This window comes from Eumetopias jubatus, unplaced genomic scaffold (assembly GCF_037043125.1).
Source record: "Eumetopias jubatus isolate StellerSeaLion01/CBP00866 unplaced genomic scaffold, mEumJub1_p1.0 scaffold_6, whole genome shotgun sequence".
Taxonomy (NCBI): domain Eukaryota; kingdom Metazoa; phylum Chordata; class Mammalia; order Carnivora; family Otariidae; genus Eumetopias; species Eumetopias jubatus.
In genome coordinates this window covers 12,481,054-12,500,438 of record NW_028274812.1, presented here as the reverse complement: position 1 = coordinate 12,500,438, position 19,385 = coordinate 12,481,054, and the positions used below count along the sequence as shown (strand labels likewise).

The 19,385-nt window shown below is 50.7% G+C and overlaps 1 protein-coding gene across 2 annotated transcripts in view; it reads left to right on the top strand.

The window, feature by feature from the left end:
- Positions 1–19,385, top strand: part of TIAM2 (TIAM Rac1 associated GEF 2) — a 136,322-nt gene that overhangs the window by 101,713 nt on the left and 15,224 nt on the right. For both annotated transcript variants that reach the window (XM_028103215.2, XM_028103214.2), the window contains exon 15: positions 18,744–18,923. In XM_028103215.2, the coding sequence (XP_027959016.1) occupies positions 18,744–18,923 (180 nt within the window). The remainder of the gene's footprint in view (positions 1–18,743; positions 18,924–19,385) is intronic.

Below are 19,385 nucleotides of genomic sequence, written 5' to 3'. Positions count from 1 at the left end.
ATTGGACATATGGTTTGTTTTCCAGCAGGCTCACATTGTACATCTTTCTACTTTATCTTTGAGTCTCCTGCATTATTTCGAGATCTGTTTGGTCGTAAGATGTTTTGGCTAAAAAGTGAAATTAAAATACAGTTTCTTCATGAATCCTGGTCTTTCTACATGGCTGCTATTCAGTAGATTAATATGATCATGATCTCTTTTAAAGAGCTAAATATACCTATTTCTAAATGCATGTCCTCTGACAGAATCCCTGACATAGGAATGAACAGAGAGATAGCATCCTCTAAGCAGACCCCATTGTCCCTGGAGATGACTTGGCGTCCTCTTCTGCAGTGAATAAATCCAGGTGGGCAGTGATATAATGGAAAGAAGTCTCAACCTGACGGCTGGAAACCTGGCCCACCAGACTTTACCACTGCATGACCTGGGGCAGGGCACCCAACCAGTCTAAGCTTACCCTGTCCTCACTTGGGAGTAAGAATAACAGTGCCACCAGCCCTGTGTTGTTGAGAGGATTGTGCACAGTTATACACACACCCTTGAGAGATTGTTAGGCTGAGAGGTCCTCCTTCCTGATGTGTCTCATGCACATACAGCGCTCTGGATGCTTTCTGATCCTGAGCCCCTAACACATGGCTTGCCCGCCTTTGCTGCCTTCTCAGTCTTCCTGAAGGGAGTATCAGGTGGTCAGATCCTGTTGAGCTGTCCCAGGACACAAAAAAGAATTGGAAACGAAGGCCCTGGCCGTCGGGTCCTCTTAGCTGTTTGTCACCTGCACGAAGACCAAACCCACCCGCCTCGGAGCTGGTTTTTTTTACGCAAAGTGCCGGGCATGGACACCCTTTCCTAAAGGGCTGCTTCCAGAGATGAAGAAAATCATATCTGTCAGGTCTGCCCTTCTCTTTAGCAGGAGTGGGCTGTGAATAGTGAGAAGCTCAGTGAAGCCTGAGACATAGCCTGTCAGGAGGTCTTACAGACTTGTGCCTTTTGGAAGAGAAGCGTCTCTTCGGGGCCTGGAGAGGCGCCGTGGGTACAGGCTAAAACGGATCCAGTTGAGCTGAGTTTTCTGCCCGACTCTCAGATGCACTGTTCCGCTTTTCTAACACTATGGTACCTCCATGTGGCAGGGACTTGGCGGCAAGTTTGTGGATTTGTTGGAAGCAACTGTGCTTAGTTTGCATGGGAGTCTAAAAGTCCATTTGATCTCTTTGGAGCTGGTTGGAATTTTTTCTTTTTTTTAATTACTATTTTCCTAGCTCCGGGGGTTAGTGCCCGGCTCCTGGTCTGCCCTGATCTTTAGGGCTGATGTGTCAGGAAGATGCCAACTCTTTGCTGGGTGTGGCAGGAGGGGACATCACTGCGCCGTGAAGCACACAAGAGCGCTATCCTCTTTGTTGCTAAGGATCGCTTATATACTCTGTTCAGCAGGGTTAGAGATGTTACCCGCAGTGTCAGATGAGAGAGAGAGGAGAGAGAGAGAGAGAGGAAGGCAGGCAGGCAGGAAGGAAGGAAGAGGAGGTAAACCAGATCTCCGTGCAGGGTGTGGGCAGGGCCAGCAGTGAGCTGGAAGGGTGTTGGCATTGAGAACCAGAGGTGAGCCCTCTGAGCCAGGAGCTACATGGCAAGCAGTTTGGGCAGGGACAGCTTGTCCAAGGGAAGGGGGACAGACAGTGGAGTTGACAAGAAGGCAATGGGAAGAAATGTTGCTGGTGTTGACTTCTCCGCACTTTCTCTCCCAGCTGCTACCCTCGCAACACGGCCGTGGGGCTGGGTCCTAAAGGGGCTTGTGCGGGGCCGGTGTGTCCCTAGCCCAAGCAAACTGGAAGATGGGAAGGGGCTTGCTGCTGCCACGGGCAGAGCTGTGGGCTCACCGGAGCCCAGAGACACAGAAATTGCCAACAGCATGGTGGTGCCCGATGAGCACTTAGCCTTCGGTGCCTTTGCCAGAGAGGCTCTGGAAGCTCAGAGGCTGGGGCCGCTTGTCAGATGAGACTTGGCTGCGGTGTAGGGCCTCAGAGAGCCGCGCTCGCGTGCCCTGTACGGGCAGAGGGTATGTTTGTTCAGGCAGCCCAATGAGACTGGTCTGGAAGCCGGGCTGTAGGGTGGTAGCTCCCGGGGGTTGGCCTGGGGCCGGCCATGCCCCTCTTGCTCTGGGCGCAACACCGACTCAGGGAGGCTGGAAGCCTTCAGGAGGCCGCTGGGTCCCCGGCTTCCCCTTCCCTTCTTGTTAATGTGGCCGGTTTCCCTTCCAGCCTCTTGCTTCCTCCTCCCGTTTGGCCGCCTCGCCAGCCCCAGCCAGCCCTCTCCTTCCTGCCTCCTCATTCTCCTCCAGACTTCCCCCTTCACCCTGGTTTTCTGGGAGCGAGAACGAGTTGTCACGGGAGTCATCCTGGGAGTCCCCCGGGAGGGAGCAAGGAGCAGGAAGGTGTCAGGAGGCCATGGCGGCACCAAGGCGTGAATCAGTGAGAGGGTGGGTGGGCTTGTGGCTTGACGCGGCTCTAGAACCCACTGGCAGGGCTGAAGGGATAATTACAGCCCCTCCTCACACTGTCGGGACCGTGACTCACAGGAAAGTGCCCGGGCCTCCCTGGAGCCGGGCCACATGAAGGCTTTCCGTCTCTGGGCGGGGGGACTAGCTTTGCCACACTGCCTTCCCCAGGCGGGCCTCTCCCCGCTCGGCCGCGGCCTCGCCTTCGAACCCGCGGCGGCCGTGCCTCCGCTCCCAGCCCCTCCGAGGTGAGACGGGAGGACGGTGGGTTTGGCCTTCCCGAGGCCCAGCGGAGGCCCACGTTCGAAGAGCAGCCAGCCAGCCGCCTGCATCTTGGGTGGGGGGTGGCAGAGAGGGGCCCCAGCTGCGCTCCTTGGGACCCCCTCTGTTGCCTCCCGCCGGGGCAAGTCCCAGTGGGGTGGTGGCGAGGCCCCCCGCCGTCTGTGTTGGCTCTAGAGCGGGCCATATGCTTCTGCAAGTGCTCGTGGAGGCGAGGCCGCCCCCTTCCTTTGCCTTCACCCTCCCCCTCCACGGTTTCCCGCCCTCTGTGTCTCCAGGTTCATTTTCTTTCTAGGCTTCCTGGATTGGAGACAGAATAGTTTCAGAATCATCTCTCTCTTTTTGGAGGAGAAGAAAGCAGGGAGTCTGAGCGGGGAGTCTCGGGCCAGACCCCACCGTCAGTAAATCCCGTTCGCAGGCTCATGCAGGTTCTCGGGGGAAGCCTGCGGGACGTGGGGGGTCGTGGGGGAAGGACATGTGGGGTTGGGCCCCAAGTCTTACACTGAAATCCTGCGTCCTTGGGGGAGTCCTCAGACTTCTGCACCTGCGTGCCGAGGGGCGGCTCTGCCGGTCGTGGAGGCCTGTGCTGGTTCTGTTTGTGGGGCTCTGGCACCCCGCCGGCCTCGCTCTCTGCCCCAACGCCTGATCTGAAGCTGGCGTTTGCCTGACGTGTGGCCTTTTCTCCTCATGAATACAGAGAGCTGCTTAATAGGAAATTCTAGAAGAAACCGATTAGAATTAGCACTGGTTATTTATTGTCCTTCACACAGTTATGAAGTAAAAACCTGTAAGACTTAATGGGGGTTGAAGGTCATGGCAAGTGAAGGTGAGGATGGTTAGGTGCTCTATTCCCGTATCCGCTCTGGTCTTTTACTCTCTTACTTGGTTGCGGAAAATAACTTAGAGCAGACCGTTGAGCATCTGATGAAAGCGATGGGCCCTCAGGAAATTGCTCCTGTATGTGACAAGTCACTGCAGTTCTAGGGAGCTTGCTGTCCTGGGACGTTTACCCACAGATTTTCTCCTTAGGAATCGGTGAGCTCTACATTCATAATTCTGACATTGAGTAAACACCTGAGTAATCTAGCTGCTGTCTTGACTTAATATTATTAACATTACAGACATAGTTATCAGGTACTAACAGAATGAAAAGCACTGTGTTTCTTTTCTTTTCCTTTTTTTTTTTTTGACCCTGAGATCAAGACCTGAGCTGAGATCGGGAGTCAGATGCTTAACCACCTGAGCCACCGAGGCGCCCCTGGCCCTATGATTCTTTAAGCCAAGTGACATTTTGAACTTTGTCTTTATCTTCAGGTCTGATGGGTGTGGTGGGCTTGGCAGTAGTAAGGCCTTACTTTAATGTGCTAAGAGACATTGAGATACTATTATTACATAAGAACCCCACCCCAGATGGCATAAACCGTTAGGTTGAGACCAAGGAGAATATTGCTGGTGGTGGTTAGACATTCCTACATTGTTGAACACCAATTACAGCATTATGCCTTGATGTTCTAGCATTTTCAGAGTTTTATTTTCTGTAATTAGTGAAAAAACAATGATTTCTGGGGAGGAGGGGCATAAATTTCGATCTTGACCCCAAGCCAACATTTTGTAGAACTCCCTTCAGTAAAATCAACAGCTGTCTGTGGGACCAGAGGGGTGGGTGTATGCCCAGTTCGGGGGATCAGAAGGAAGCAGACGATCGATCCCGTGGTTTCTCTGGGGCCGAGGGGAACATTACCCCGGCCCCATCACGTCCGCAAGCCTCGCTCCTTTCCTTGTCTTTTGAAGGAGTAACAGCCACAGTTAGGACCTGATTTTGGCTGGCCACTCTGGGTGCCGTGAATCCTGTTTGTCTTACCTTCAGTATTTACCAAGAATGGGGGTTGGTGTAGTGTCAGCTGTATTCCTTCATTCATTGGGACCTCCCCCACAGAGGCATTCCCCGATGTTAGCCGTTGGTAGGGGGCCTGAGACAGTCCTATCGATGGCTCCGTTAAAGATCTGTGTGTCAGGGGCGCCTGGGTGGCTCAGGCATTAAGCGTCTGCCTTCGGCTCAGGTCATGATCCCAGGGCCCTGGGATCGAGCCCCGCATCGGGCTCCCTGCTCCGCGGGAAGCCTGCTTCTCCCTCTCCCACTCCCCCTGCTTGTGTTCCCTCTCTCGCTGTGTCCTGTCAAATAAATAAATAAAATCTTAAAAAAAAAAAAAAAAAAAAAGATCTGTGTGTCAGAGATTGTAGTCCAGCGAAGACTTCGCTTGCCCGGCATGAGCGCAGATGTATCTGAGCCTCAGTGCGTTTTCTTCATGCCTTCCATCACTCACAGCAGATTCTCACCTTTTAATAATGTCCCAGCCCCACATGGTAGCTGCTTTCACTTGCTGAAAAAGTTCTGAGAGGTTGTTGTGAGTCATTTTGCAATTTCCTCTGTAGCGTCCGCTTGGAGCTGACTTTGTGCCACTGCGGCGGGGGCTAGGCGCTGAGGGAGCAGGGGTCTGCGGACCCCGCTGGGAACGCTTCACCCCCTCCAGTACTGTGCTCTCACTCCCCGGGGGAAAGGTTGGATTATTAGTTTCATAAATCAGTCTCCTGCTGTTCTTGATAATAGCACGAAGGCCCAGGCAACACAAAATAGATTTGTCACTAATATGGGAGACAGGAGACAACTGAAAGCATGGTTTTTGACGCCCCCAGTTCTGTCTTTTCTCCTTTCCATTCTTCTGTTTGTTGTCACACCTCCCTGTCCCTTCTTTTGTTTGTTCAGCCTCCAAGCATCCCTCCTCCTCTGTGACTCACCTTCCTTCACACTCTCTGATTCTTTGCTGCCACCTAAGTTCTCTTGTCTTTTTCAGAAAACAGATGTCAGATGAGGAAGCTCTTAGATGTGCAATTGCTTACAAGGTTCTGGCTTGGCATTGCACAGGCTGGGGGTTTCCACAAGTGTTGTGTCACTTGGGGAGTCTTGCCAAGGAGCTTCGAGTTGGTGTTGGAGTTGGCTTTGAGTTGGCTTTGGAATGTTCTAGAATCCAGTACCTTCATGGTTCAGCCACGACAGAGAGGATGATCAGATGAGAAGACTGGCCTGGGCAGCATCAGCCTGCTGTTCCAGGCACCAGGACGGGGCAGGGCATCTCCGCTCTGCACTCCGTTGCCTAGTGAGGTCTTAAACACGGTGGTTTTATAGATGAGTTTCCACGACGGAGAGAGGATTATCAAACCAGTAATCTCAGGTGAGATTTAAAATCAGTTTTCTGTGTCTGAGGCTTAAAAAAAAAAAGTTTTAAATGGACAGTCGGCTGCGGTCACGTTGTGTCTGATGTCTTCTGGTTTTGTTCGCGCTCCTGCCTGTCCGGGTATGATTTTGTAGCTGTCCTCTGGGCTCCGCGCTCCTGCGGAAACATGGCTTTGGTTACTTTGGATTTATTGACTTGCATTTTCTAGAAGGTTGATCAAATTGCCAAACGGTTTATCAAAAATAACTGTCCTAGTTTAAATTTTATGACCTCATTTCTATTATTTAGTCAGGGTTAGATTTTTAGAGATTGGTGGTAAAGTCTCAGATAAATGTGTGTGAGGCAGACATTGCTCATGTGAGATGATTGATTTGAGAGCCTGTCAGTAGGATACAGTCCGGAGTAACGGAACAAACTGGATTATAACGGTGCTTAAGTGGGGCGCCTGGTGGCTCAGTTGGTTAAGCGTCTGACTCTTGGTCTCAGCTCAGGTCAGGATCTCAGGGTCGTGAGATCGCGCCCTGTGTCAGGCTATGCTCCCAGCTCGGCGTCTGCTTGGAATTCTCTCTCGCTCTGCCTCTCTCTAATAAATAAATCTTAAAAAAAAAAAAAAAAACCCAAAAAACAAAACACTGCTTAAATCTAGCAAAAAAAAAAAAAAATTTTTTTTTAACTACAGCTGGGAGTTAAAGGGGCCTGCAGGTGGTATCTCTGCTCACTCCGATAGCGCTTGGCAGAACCCAAGCCTAAGAAAGGTGGTCAGGATATTAAGGAATTTACATTTCATATTTTTGTGATTTTTCTTCCCAAAGCTACAGTTTTTTAGATACCAGATTCCAGGTGGTATTTTCAGCCAAATATTAGAACTGATAGTCCAGGCCTTTTTTTTTTTTTAATTTTTTAAATTTTATTTTATTATGTTATGTTAGTCACCATACATTACATCATTAGTTTTTGATGTAGTGTTCCATGATTCATTGTTGGTGCATAACACCCAGTGCTCCACGCAGAACGTGCCCTCTTTAATACCCATCACCAGGCTAACCCATCCCCCCACCCCCCTCCCCTCTAGAACCCTCAGTTTGTTTCTCAGAGTCCATCATCTCCCATGGTTCGTCTCCCCCTCTGATTTCCCCCCCTTCATTTTTCCCTTCCTACTATCTTTTTTTTTTTTTAACATATAATGTATTATTTGTTTCAGAGGTACAGGTCTGTGATTCAACAGTCTTACACAATTCACAGCGCTCACCATAGCACATACCCTCCCCAATGTCTATCACCCAGCCACCCCATCCCTCCCACCCCCCACCACTCCAGCAACCCTCAGTTTGTTTCCTGAGATTAAGAATTCCTCATATCAGTGAGATCATATGATACTTGTCTTTCTCTGATTGACTTATTTCGCTCAGCATAATACCCTCTAGTTCCATCCACGTCGTTGCAAATGGCAAGATTTTGGGTTTTTTTTTATGGCTGCATAATATTCCATTGTATGTATATACTACATCTTCTTTATCCATTCATCTGTTGATGGACATCTTGGCTCTTTCCATAGTTTGGCTATTGTAGTCCAGGCCTTTTTAAGCCCAAAGAGGATGTGGTAGGTTTCAGACAAGTAATAGGGCCTAGATCTTCTCTCCCTACCCCCATACCATTCTTCCTAAGTGACTGAGAGCCATCCTTGGCCCATGCAACCTACTGGAACAGCAGTCAATAGAAGTCAGTGTAGTTATGGGCACCTGGGTGGCTCATTCGGTTGAGCGTCTGCCTTCGGCTCAGGTCATGATCTCAGGGTCCTGGGATCGAGCCCCGCGTCAGGTTCCTTGCTCAGGGAGGAGTCTGCTTCTGCTTCTCTCTCTCCCTCTACCTCTCTTCCCTGCTCATGCTCGCATGCTCTCTCTCTCCTCTCTCTCAAATAAATAAATAATATCTTAAAGAAAAAGTGTAGTTGTTAAAGGGTCACAGAGGTACGAGCCACCGGAGCGGGTGTGAAGAGCCGGCTCCTGTCCTCCTGCAGCTCCCGTGGGGTCATGCAGGGCTGTCAGCCCGGGCGGCCACCTTGCTTTGCTGTGCAGCAAGAGATCACAGATGGTGACGTTTAAATGCTCAGGAAAGTTTTTAAAGAATTCATAATTTGCAGAAATAGCAGCCTTCATTCCCCAAGTCAGAGTGGATACTCTCGTCTGCCTGTCCCAGAAAGAGATGCCATGGCTCTGTTTCTTCTGGAGACTGTTAGGGGGCCGCTGCGAGCTTGCTGGGCGTTCTGTGCCTCCCTCACGGCTGGCCGTGTGTTGCTGTCACTTGGCCTTGACTCTGATTGTCCCCCATGGCCAAGGCTATCCCAAACAGCACGTTTGCAGTTTATATTTGGAGAGTGGGCTATAGAAGAGATGAGAAGATTCACAGGAAGGATTCCATCCCTGGCTGTACTACGGGGGAAAAGCAAGTAGATGTTTGTCTCTTCATTTGCTGTTGCTGGGACAGGCAGGAAGTGGAAAGACAACGTGCTGGAGCCTCTCAGTGCCTGGTTGGCGGGCTTTCGGAAAGTCGCCTCATCTTCTGAATCCTCATATCCGTATTAAAAAGAATAGGACTCCATTTCCATGATAGTCTCGAGGAGGTGAAATCAAAGGAGAGCCATGTGTGAGAAATAGCTTTGTAAACTGCAGGGGGCGCTAAGCCAGGGTGGATGAGGGGGGCTGCTGTAGGTTCTATTAGTCCGTGTGGCTGTAAACACCCTCGTGGATAAGAGGACTCTGTGAGAGTAGGCAGATCCAAGGCTTCTGTTAAGACCAAGATGGGAAGATAGACCAAGCCAACTAGGGGATGCAAGTCTAAGGCAGTCTGGAAGCTAAGATGCTCAGGGAGGACCATCAAGGAATGGGAATGGGTGCAACTGGCTTACAGTTTTCTGAGCATCTTGGAACTGCTCTCAGAGCTGAGTGCTCGGTCTGTAGCCAGGAACCGGGTGCTACCCTACTTTCTGTTTTTCTAGGTAAGGCAACCAGGAGCCCACGTAGATGACAACTAGAAAGAAAATATGCTTCTTAGGGAACCGCAGGAAAGGGGAGAGGACTCAGCTGGGGGGCAGTCTGGGATTAGGCTGCCGGGCAGCACTGTCCCCGGCAAAGGCAGACACAGCTGGAACTGTTAAAGCCAAGTGTGTGGGATTGCCCCCTTCCAGGGTTCGGCTGTCTTGTCCTCATACAGACTTGCCCCGAGGACTGGTGGCTATCAGATTGATCAAAGCTCTCCCTGGTCAAGAATGTGATTGCAATTGGCGTTTATATGGATGCATTCTTTTCCTTCAAATACAGTGACAGAGATAGAAAAAAAAGGCTCAGTAAATTCTCAGAATATGTAACACTTCAAGACCTTTCCTGCAAAAACTGCTTCAGTAATCTATTATCAGTTGCCAAGAATGAAGCCAGAGACCTAACTCTTGTTTGGGAAAACTGGCATTAAACATGGAAACTGACTAGGATGTTCAGTGAAGACATTAACCACTGAAGGAAGGGTTATGATAAATACACAAGTTTAATTTATTTGATTGCCAGAATGAAAGTGGGCCATGAGAGAATAGTGAAGGAAAAGAAGGGAAATGGACCTGAGCCCAGAAATCAGCACCTCGGGATGGAAAAGTGGCTGAGAGTAGTGTTGATAGAAAAGTCATAGTTAAGAATATGTTTTACAAAAAAAAAAAAAAAAAAAATTCAGTTGAAAGATACTGGCTTAGAGACATCTTTAACCAGATAAACATATTTAGTATGAATGTTAAGTGGTATAAAGTAATCATAGAAAGGATTTAAATTCAGGTCTAAATGCCCCGAATCACAGGACAAACAGAATCGTCTCAGCCATCAAAAAGCAACACAAAATAAAGCAAACCCCAGAGAATTTGAGTCATCTTTCGGAGCCTGGATCTGAGCCCGTTGAGCACGCAGGTGTTTGGTTTTGTTTTGGACACAGTTGAAAGCATAGGACATAAAAGGGTTTATACCTCGTGTGAATTAAGATGCCATTTGTAGTCTCTAGAAAAATGGCATGAAATCATCTTCTAAATTTCCCCTTTACTCACTAAAAATGTTCAGAATAAAGGGTTTTAGGTGATGTTGACTTTTAATTAAGGCTAATTTCAAAAGCAGAATCTTTTTTGATTTGGGGTCATCTCTCTGTTATCAGGACTTGGCAAACTTTTCCTGTGAAGGGACAATAAACGTTTTAGGCTCTGGCAAGCCTTCAGCTCTGCGTTTCGGGGTGGAAGCAGCCAGAGACCTGGGGCAGGTGAATGAGCATGGTGGCCAAGTGCTAATAAAACTTGATCTGCGGCAGCAGATGGAGGGTTCCTCTGGCCCGGAGGCCTTCGTTGGCTGACCCTTGCTCTGATGATCCACCCTTGCCTCTACCTGTCGGTTTTCGGGGCGGGGGGGGGGTCATTAAAGTCTCTGTTATACAGTGGGCCGCGTATTTTTGCATGCAGAAGTCAAGGAGAAGCTCATGCATCCCTCTGGATGCGCGGGTTTTAACTGTACATCCGGAGGAAGCCATAGCTTGCTTTCTGGGTGAAAAACGGGAAGGCAAAGACACGGTACCCGGGCGGGCTATATTAGATGGGATGAGCCGTTTTGTGTAAACTACCTAAGAGCGATCTCGAGACACCCGGTCTTTTCTGTGAAGGAAGTGCCCTGTGGTGTAGAAATGCTGCCCTGGCCCTTGAGGGAGCCCCAGGCTCTGCAGCAGGCGCTGGCCTGCCCTCGTTGGGGGTGGGGGGGCAGCTGCGCATGGAGCTTTTAGTGCCGGTACACACAGGTGCCACACGGACACACTGCTGTCCTCCCTCCCTCGAGAGTTGCACAAACTTGGCTTCTCTTCCCACCGGCTGTGGAAGCTGCAGCCCCCGGGCCATGCCCTCCGTGTGCCCCCCCCCCCCCCGCCCAGGGTTGGTTCCCCTGGTGCCCTTCCCCCTCTGTCTGAGATGCGCTGCGCCCCCCTTCCTCCTCGCCATCTCTCCCCCCCCCCCCCACAGGAGGGCGAGGTTTTCATCCTGGGGCTTAGTGCTCCATCCTCAGCACCGAGAGGAGGGCCTGCATGAGAGAAGGCCGAGATCCTGAAGTGTGATTTTTCTGGCTCACCCTTTGGGGGATTCAGAGGACATTTCTTCTTCTATACTTCAAAAAAATAGCAAAACTTGGCAAGCTAAACTCCCTGTACAAATGTTAACTTTTATCTATCCCTTGTACTGTGGTAAGTATTTTTACGTTTTACCTCATTGACTCGTCACAAGGACCCTATAAAACATGATCCCTGCTTTCCAGGTGAGCACATGGAGTCAAGGGTAGGGGGGATCAGTCATGGCCAGCTGGGTGGTACCTCCAGAGCCCGTGTGCGTAAGCCTTCCGTCTTGGAAAAAGTAATTGTTTCAGAAATCTTGGTCCAGTGCGTGCTTGCAGGCCCTTGGCATGAACTTTGCACGTACGCCAGGGTAAGGAAGAGGGGCTAAGGCGATGGCCTGCCCCACTCGGGGTGCACGCTCCCCCGTCCTTCATGCCACCACGATGCTCACCTTGTCATCCTCTGTCAGGTGTGTACCTAACAGGTGGCAGGGATTGCTACCATGCCATGTCGGGATTGCCACCATGCCATGTCAGGATTGCCCAAGCCCGCCACCCACCCCTGCTCTCCCCTGAGGGCCCGGTCCCTGCCTCTGTCTCCCACCCGTCTCCCTGCTCTGCCTGACCCTCCGGCCCTGGCTGCTCTGGCCCCCAGGTCCTGGCGCACCCTGGCCCCAGACTTGGCTTAGTGTAGAGAACTAATTTATCGTTGAGTGCATGGTGTCAGCATTCGCAGCTCAGACCATGGGAGGTCTCGGGCCTGTGTCCACAGGACCCTGCACTTTGGGCGCCGATCATCTTGAATTACTTTCTCAGAGCTCATCTTCCCGGCCAAACTCGGGGCACCGTGAGCGGAGGAACTGTGTCAGTCTGTTCATCACTGTGTCCATAGAAACAGAACACTTTGAGCCTTTTCAACCATCATTTTTTTTTTAAGTGACAGGAAAGGAGTGCATTTATTAAAAATCTTAAACCACTGTAAAAGAGAAAATTCAAATGAGCCCAAGGATAAAAATATCTTGGTTAACACTGCATACTTGATATATATCATTCCATTTTTAGAAAATCTGTGCATGTATGTTCGTGTGCAGTAGAGACACACAACGCACACATCTCCTTTCTGCCCGTCCCGGTAAGTCGTGGCTGCCTTGAGTCAGCAGCGGCCACGCATCTGTCCCGTCGCTGGTAACTGTCCTGTTACCTCGGTGCATTTCTGTGCCCCAATTTATTGGCTTCATCATTGTTTCAGTATAAAATAAAGGCTCTCCTGTGACATCAGCTCACATTTACTTTTATGGTTTCCGTTCCCCTTCTGCTTTTGGAAATAGAACCCTTTGGTCTAGAGAACAGAGTACGAGTGTTTCCTCATCCTTTCTGTACCATTTTGATAAATATAAAAACCTATTTCTCTAGACTTTTCCATCCAGGGATTGTTTCACTAAGACAAGTGGCCCCCCAAATGTGAATTTCACTGGTCGCCTTGAATGCTTTTTAACTTCCACCCCACCCTGCCAAGGTGCTGAGCACGGCCCCCTCCTCCCCTCCCGAGAACCCCCCGGGGGCAGGCCTGCAGCCCCTGATGTCTGACCTGGCCCCCGACCGGGCACTGGGGGCTACCCTTGCTCCCTGTGGAGTGAAGCCCATCTCTGCTCCCTAGCCTTCCTGGGAAGTCATTTAGCCCTTTGCACTCCTTCCGAATTCCCGCTGCCGGGGCCATTTGGGGATAATATTAGATCTTTCTGTAAGTTAGTCAGTGACTTTAATGTAGTGCAGAGTCAATTGAAAAGTCCTTTGTACAATTTTTAGATATTCCTTTCTTTTTTTAAACTAACAGGAACTTTTCTTGACAGCTAATTTGCTAGGATGTGACAGCTGACGACATACTTGCACTCAGATTATTGAGTCCTGCAGGCTTCTCGTAGCTTCCAGATGATAAGCGCACTGTAGGAGAACACACAGCATGCAAACCGCACCTTCCCAGGGCTAGACTATCCTCGAGGATAACTGTCCATTTGCTCAGAGTCTAAAGCCTGTTTTTTTTTTTTTTTTTTTATGTTTTCTGACATTCTTTTTAGGGCTAATAGAAGTAGTAGAAACCTAGCTCTTCTGCTTCTTGTGCTAGTGTAATGAAACTCTGACCATGATCCAGACAGGGACTTGGTTGCCAGCGATGGCTCAGTCTCAGCTGGTCTGCTTGACAGAGGGAGGGGAGGATGCGATGGCAGCTAGGGATCTGCCAAACGGACCCCATATGCTGTCGTAGGACCAGTTACCCAAGCAGGACGAGGGTGTCTTTCCTGGGCGAGGTCTGCCTGTCGGCTAAGTCCATTAAGGATCTTCCCTTCACATTAACATCTGTTTCCTCTCAACCAGGGACTGCAAGGAGCGCATGCTGCGAATGCTGCCATTTACCTTTAAGTATTTCCCTGTGAGAACTACAGATGATGCAGCGCTTTTCAACCCTTTTTCTTAGGCTGGAGGTATTTGGGGCCCAAGCAGTACAAACAGATGCCTCTGACAGAGGAGTCCGCGGTACCTGCCATCCCTCCATGACCACTGGGCTGCAGATGGAGGCGGGAAAGCCCAGGCCACGCTTGGCTGCTGAGCCTCGGGGCTCCCGATGGCCCCGATGTTCCGTGGAGTAGCTGCAGAATCTCAGACTAGTTCTGGACAACGTGACGTACTTGTCCCACTGTGTTTTTTTCCTTTAAGATACAAATCCTAGGGCAAAATTGAAAAGCCTCAGGTAGCCATGTCTCCAAATAAGAGCAAAGTAAACGTCGAAGTTGTTACGCCCAGGGGATCAGGTTTTACTAATCTGAACCGGGAGGAAGGGGGTGCGACAGTTTTCTGTGAATGAGTGATGCCCTGAATCCAAGGTCAGAGGGGGCATCTCAGAACCGGTTTGAGAAAGAGGCTCTGCCCCTGCGTTCCTCCAGGGGCACCCCGGGGTGGGGTGCTTGAGCATCCTTAGCCGTTTTGTTGCCACTGTGGAGAGATGGGGCGCCTGGAGGAAAGACACATTTCAGCCCTAGTATAAGGAAGCAGAAGGTCTCCTTAGCCACACATTTAACACAACAAAACCAAAGGGGACTTTCAGATACCTTTTCTCCTTCTCTCAAGGTATGGTTGGCAAAACTGTATCTTTAAAGTGTCAACTTGATGATTTGCTGTACATAGACATTGGGAAATAAGTATCACATCGTGTGTGTGTGTGTGTGTGTGTGTGTGTGTGTGTGTGTGTGTGTGTGTGTGTGTGTGTGTGTGTGTGTGTGTGTGTGTGTGTGTGTGTGTGTGTGTGTGTGTGTGTGTGTGTGTGTTGAGGACGCCTGAAGCACTTTAATGCCCAGGTCTTCAGTGAGACGTTCCTCATCTGTAAATAAGATCAAATCATTTTCAAGCAGGGGTCAGCCTTAGTGTAAGCCTAAAAACCTAAAAAAAATTTTGTTTTGGTCAGTATCACTGCTGTATCCTTACAGAACAGTTTTTGGGAAAACTGTTCTCATTTAATTTTTAAAAGGAATTCATATTTGTTTTGTGCTCACCTATAAAAAATGAAGCCCACGGTGAACCCACGATTCTTAGCACTGAGCCTACAGACTGGAAGGTACTAATCCAAGGTATGCACCTGAGGTTGGAGTGTTCTTTCTCCTGCAGAGGCACACGCGGCTGAGCTTCCGAATCCGCGTGCACCCCCAACCCTGACTTGTAAATCTCTGTTGCTTTTAGAGCACGATGGGGGTGGGGGAACGGTGGGGCGTGGGAGCAGCCTAAAAGACGTGGAGGTTGTCTGCGGATGTGTGGGAGCTGCAGGTGTTTCTCCAAGCGGAGGCGGCCTCAGGGGCCAGGAAGCCGTGACCACAGGGGCAGGGGCTGAGGAGCACATCTGCTCTGCCCCATATTCTGCCAGGTACCGGGAGCGGCGGGCACCCTGCAGAGAGCCAGCCAGGAGATGGTCCCGTGCCCTCACAGTCCCTGCCCCTCATCTGCTGACCCCTCATCTGTGTTGTCTCAGTCCCAGTAAGGATTACGTGCCGGCAGATTGGGGAGGACCCCTGCCAGCTGTGTCTGTCTAGCATTCAGCAGGGACTCAGCAAATGTGAGTTCCCTTTTCTCGGCGACCTAGTTGGCCGTTCGAGGGGTGACTTGATGGGATAGGTAAGGCTGCTTCTGGTCCATCGATAAGGAAGTCGACTGAGAAAGGAGCCTTACTCAGGATCGTGCAGAGGACTGGGGGCAGAGCCGGGCTAGAACTCTGGTCCTCTGCACCTTGCCTGTGCTTTTCACCCCCATCCCTGTTTTGGGTGTGAGAACGGCCCAACCAGAGTAGTCACTGTTAATAGACATTGCTTATCAGACACACACAGAATTCTACCTTTAAACAGTTCAGTCGTTGATGACTGTCACTAAGAATAGAGAAACTGAAACGTAACCACCTGGGCAACTCTTGTGGATACAACGTAAAAACACCTTTACAATCAGTCTTCTTTTAGAGTTCCTGCCTCCTGATGCCCAGTAATCGCCACCACCTCCCCCAGACAGTAGCTTGACTGCTCTGCCTTTGAAAGGTGACTTTGTCACACTTGAGCACTTCATTGTGGCACCTTAAAAAGTACATTTGCTATCAGAATCCCCCCGAACATTCACTTTTCCAAGTTAATCTTACCAGAAGTGTTCTCAAAATGAATTCTGATTTTCTAAAATGGCAAGATACTTTATTTTTAAAATCTCGTTATTTTAACACTGCATTGTTAGGTGTGATTTTTGACATCCCAGCAAGGCAAAGCTGTAAGCTCACCAGCTGCCATTAACTTATGGTGCATTTTGTGCAGTATATGTGAGCTTAATATAGATTCTCTAGGCCTGGAAACTATTATTTTTCAGCATTGCAAAATTATATTGTCTGAGCTTTGGTGCAAATACCAGTATAGAGATTTCAAATAAGTGAGTTTGGGAGTCTCAGTATTATTATCTACGGTTGTTTAGCTCAGTTCGTAGAGGGCCAGACCCAGACTACCAGGGCTGTGGGTATGATTCCGTCTACTTCTTCTGTCTCATGAGTTCGGGCCACATCCCTTTTACGTGGCCGCCCTTCACTGTAGACCATGGGGACAGCGTGATCAGGTGGAAGGCAGCACTGCTCCTGGGAGACCCGAAGTAGAGGCTGCTCACTGAACTGGGAAGCTTTTAGAAAATAATCATAGCTTGAACCCCACAGGTTGAGTGGGTCTAGCCATGGGTATTTTTTAAAGCTCCCGAAACAGCTTAATGTGCGGCCAGGGTTGAGATCCCCTGGAAAGGAGGAGCATGGAGTTTGGAGTGGTCTGGTTGTATTCCCCAGTGATCCTTTATGATCTTCACATCCTGGAAGACAGAAAAGCCACCTTTTGGCTGCACTATTCTGTTGGGCTTTTACTCTATGTCATTAGGCTTTTAGGGCATGGCTTAACAGTGTTGGAATTCCTTCAGTAATGAATCATAAGATTTGGTTGTTTTAAACATGAAGTGAGACATTTTGATAAATCAAGATGCATTTTGATTGGTGCCTTAAGATCCACATCTGTTTTCTTATTTTTTGAGAGTTTACCCGGAATGAATGTCTTCTGACAGGCATTACCAGAAATACACTTGCGTTCGCAGTTAATATGAACCAAAATGTGGATAATGCATATATCAAAGGAGAATCATTAGTACTTACACATGCTTTGAACTGTTTGAGAAGTAAATTATTTTGTATTATATGTGTGTGTCTAGCTGGAAGCTTAGTGCCTGTTCCATGGTTGATCTAACTTTTGCACCAAGATTTATTTGAAAACGAGAGAAACAGTGATATTTCAAGAGCCCCCCCGTCTGGAAGTCCTGGTCACGGACAACTGGCTGGGAGAGGAGGCCCACTTTCACTCCCCTGAGTTGGGCTCTGTGTTACAGTGCTCATCCCCCACTGTCCTTCTGGCTCTTCTGTGGTTCTCCCTTGGAACACGTGTGCTTTCCAGGACCATGTTATGACCCTCTTCTTCCCGAAGCCTCCCGCACACAACAAAGTGGCTCCCGTTGGTTTACGGAGTCTTACTCTCTCATTCGTTCCACACAAGCCTGGGTTGGCTTCCAGTGAGCCTTGGGCTGTGCTTTGGTGTTTCTTACCTTGGCAAGGGGACTGCCTTCTCATGCAGGGCCGGTCTTCTTTTTGGAGACAGAGGGGGCCCTCAGTTGAGACCCACTGAATTGAAAGATTAGCCAGATCAGTGTGGAGGGTAGAGCAGAGAGGGAGGCAAAAAGGGAGGGCCAGAGTGTCCTGTTTCAGCGTCGAGAGACTTTTATCTGTCAGGTGTCAGCTTTTATAACCAGTGTGCGTCGGGCCACTGTGGTCACCCACATGCTTGTGTGAGCTGTTTGTGCTCTGAAAGGTCCCCAAGAAAATGAATGGAGCATTAAGAGTTGGTTCTGCCAAGTTCAGCTTTTTACCCCAGCCAGAGAGCTAGAGATTAGGCCTGAAGGCACTTAAACTGAAGAAGGGAGAGTTTTAGCCGAGAGACAGAGTTGCCAAAGATGGATGGCGGTTAGTCAGGTGTAGTGGGCCATGCTGCTTTGTCTCTTGGGACAACGGCAGTGCAGGGGAGTTGAGGTGAGCGGGGCGCCGGCTGGGCCCCCGGCCCCTGAGCTGGGCGCTGGGGGCAGTGACAGGGAAAGGCCCCTGCCCCAGACAGGCTTACACGCTGGTGAATGGGAAGACGGGCTGGAGCTTGGATGGGGGTCGGATGGAAGGAGAAAGAGAAGTAAAAAAACGCTGAGTGTAATCTGACGATGCTGCAGGCACTGTGGAAACGTATGGGAGGAGACACATTTGAGACTTCAAACCCCCAGCCTCGGGCAGGACCATACAAATGGGCTTCCCTTGAGAAGGTTTTTTCGTGACGGTGCTTAAAAGTAGGAACTTGCACTGACGGCTGGGGGACTGACTCTTCTTGTCCCTCAGTCTGGACGATTCCATTCCCACTATCATCAGGAGACTTCCCGCAAAGCCGGTTCATCCCTCTTCTCTGGCACTCACTGGGTTTTGCTGTATCCCCTGCTTCCCTCTGGGCCCTCCTTGGGGTGGGGGTGGGGGACTCTGCACCCCGCAGGGTAGGGGACATCCCTCCCTTCACGCCCATCCCCAGCACGTGCAGCACCTCTAACCTCTTCACTCATATTCTGCTACTTGGCGCGAGACTGCAGAGCTCGTGGTTGGATTTGAGGGCAGAATTGCAAGCACCTTGTGGCCAAGCCATCCTCAAATCCTTGGGGTGCCACACCATTCCGGAGGCTCCCAGGGCTCTTCTGCCTGGGAGGCTCCTCAGTGTGCTCCTAGAGAGCCACAAGCTTGCTTTGAGAGCGCCCTCAAGTCTATTAAACCGACGGCTAGTCCTGTGCCTTGTTTGCTAGTTTCAGTACCAACGAGCCATGTGCCAGACAGCTATTAGGACACCAAAAAAGCATCAGGTGAATGAGTAAGACCGGTGGGCCTAGCTTTTCGCCCCGTGACACTGCCGAGAGCGCACTGGGCGGAGACTGCCGCTGGCTGTGTCCCCGCTGCGAGGCCCGTAATAATGTAGCGCGTCCCCTACATGATCCCCCTGTCTCGCCCTCTCTCAGAGTGCGGGACAGATCGCCGTGCTGTGTAGGGGTTTCGGCGACACGCAGAGCGACGGCATGGAAGGGCCTCGGGGGCCTCGGGACCCACCTCCGCGGCCGCTGGCTCGCCACCTCTCCGATGCAGACCGCCTCCGAAAAGTCATCCAGGAGCTGATGGACACGGAGAAGTCCTACGTGAAGGTAACGGAAGGGGCCGCGTGTTCTTTCCTGCCCCGTCTCCCCGGGGGTGGCCAGCTGTGTGTCGGCAGGGCTGCCCAGAACCCCAGCACTCGTGCCAGAGCCGCCTGCTCCTGGAAGCGGCGGACTGCTGCCCGAGAGGGGGGCGGGAGGGCCCACGAGCCGAGAGGGCTTGGGAGAATCAGGTGCTCGGCTCACTGCCGTAGCAAGGTAGCTTTCGCTATGGAAACAGATGTTCTGGTTTGTCACCTGCGCTCTGTGGGAAGGCAGTCTGTACTGGTTTAGCAGGAGAGCGCTGGAGAGGACCTGAGGGGCTGAGGAACCAGGGAGGGACCTGCTCACAAGCAGCTGCTGGTGTGGCCCCCCACACCTTCCTGGTGGCCGTCGCCGCGCGGGACAGGTCCCCCACGACGGAGCAGCGGGTCATCCCAGGGCCGCTCCCACCCCGGCACAGAGGGGTACGTG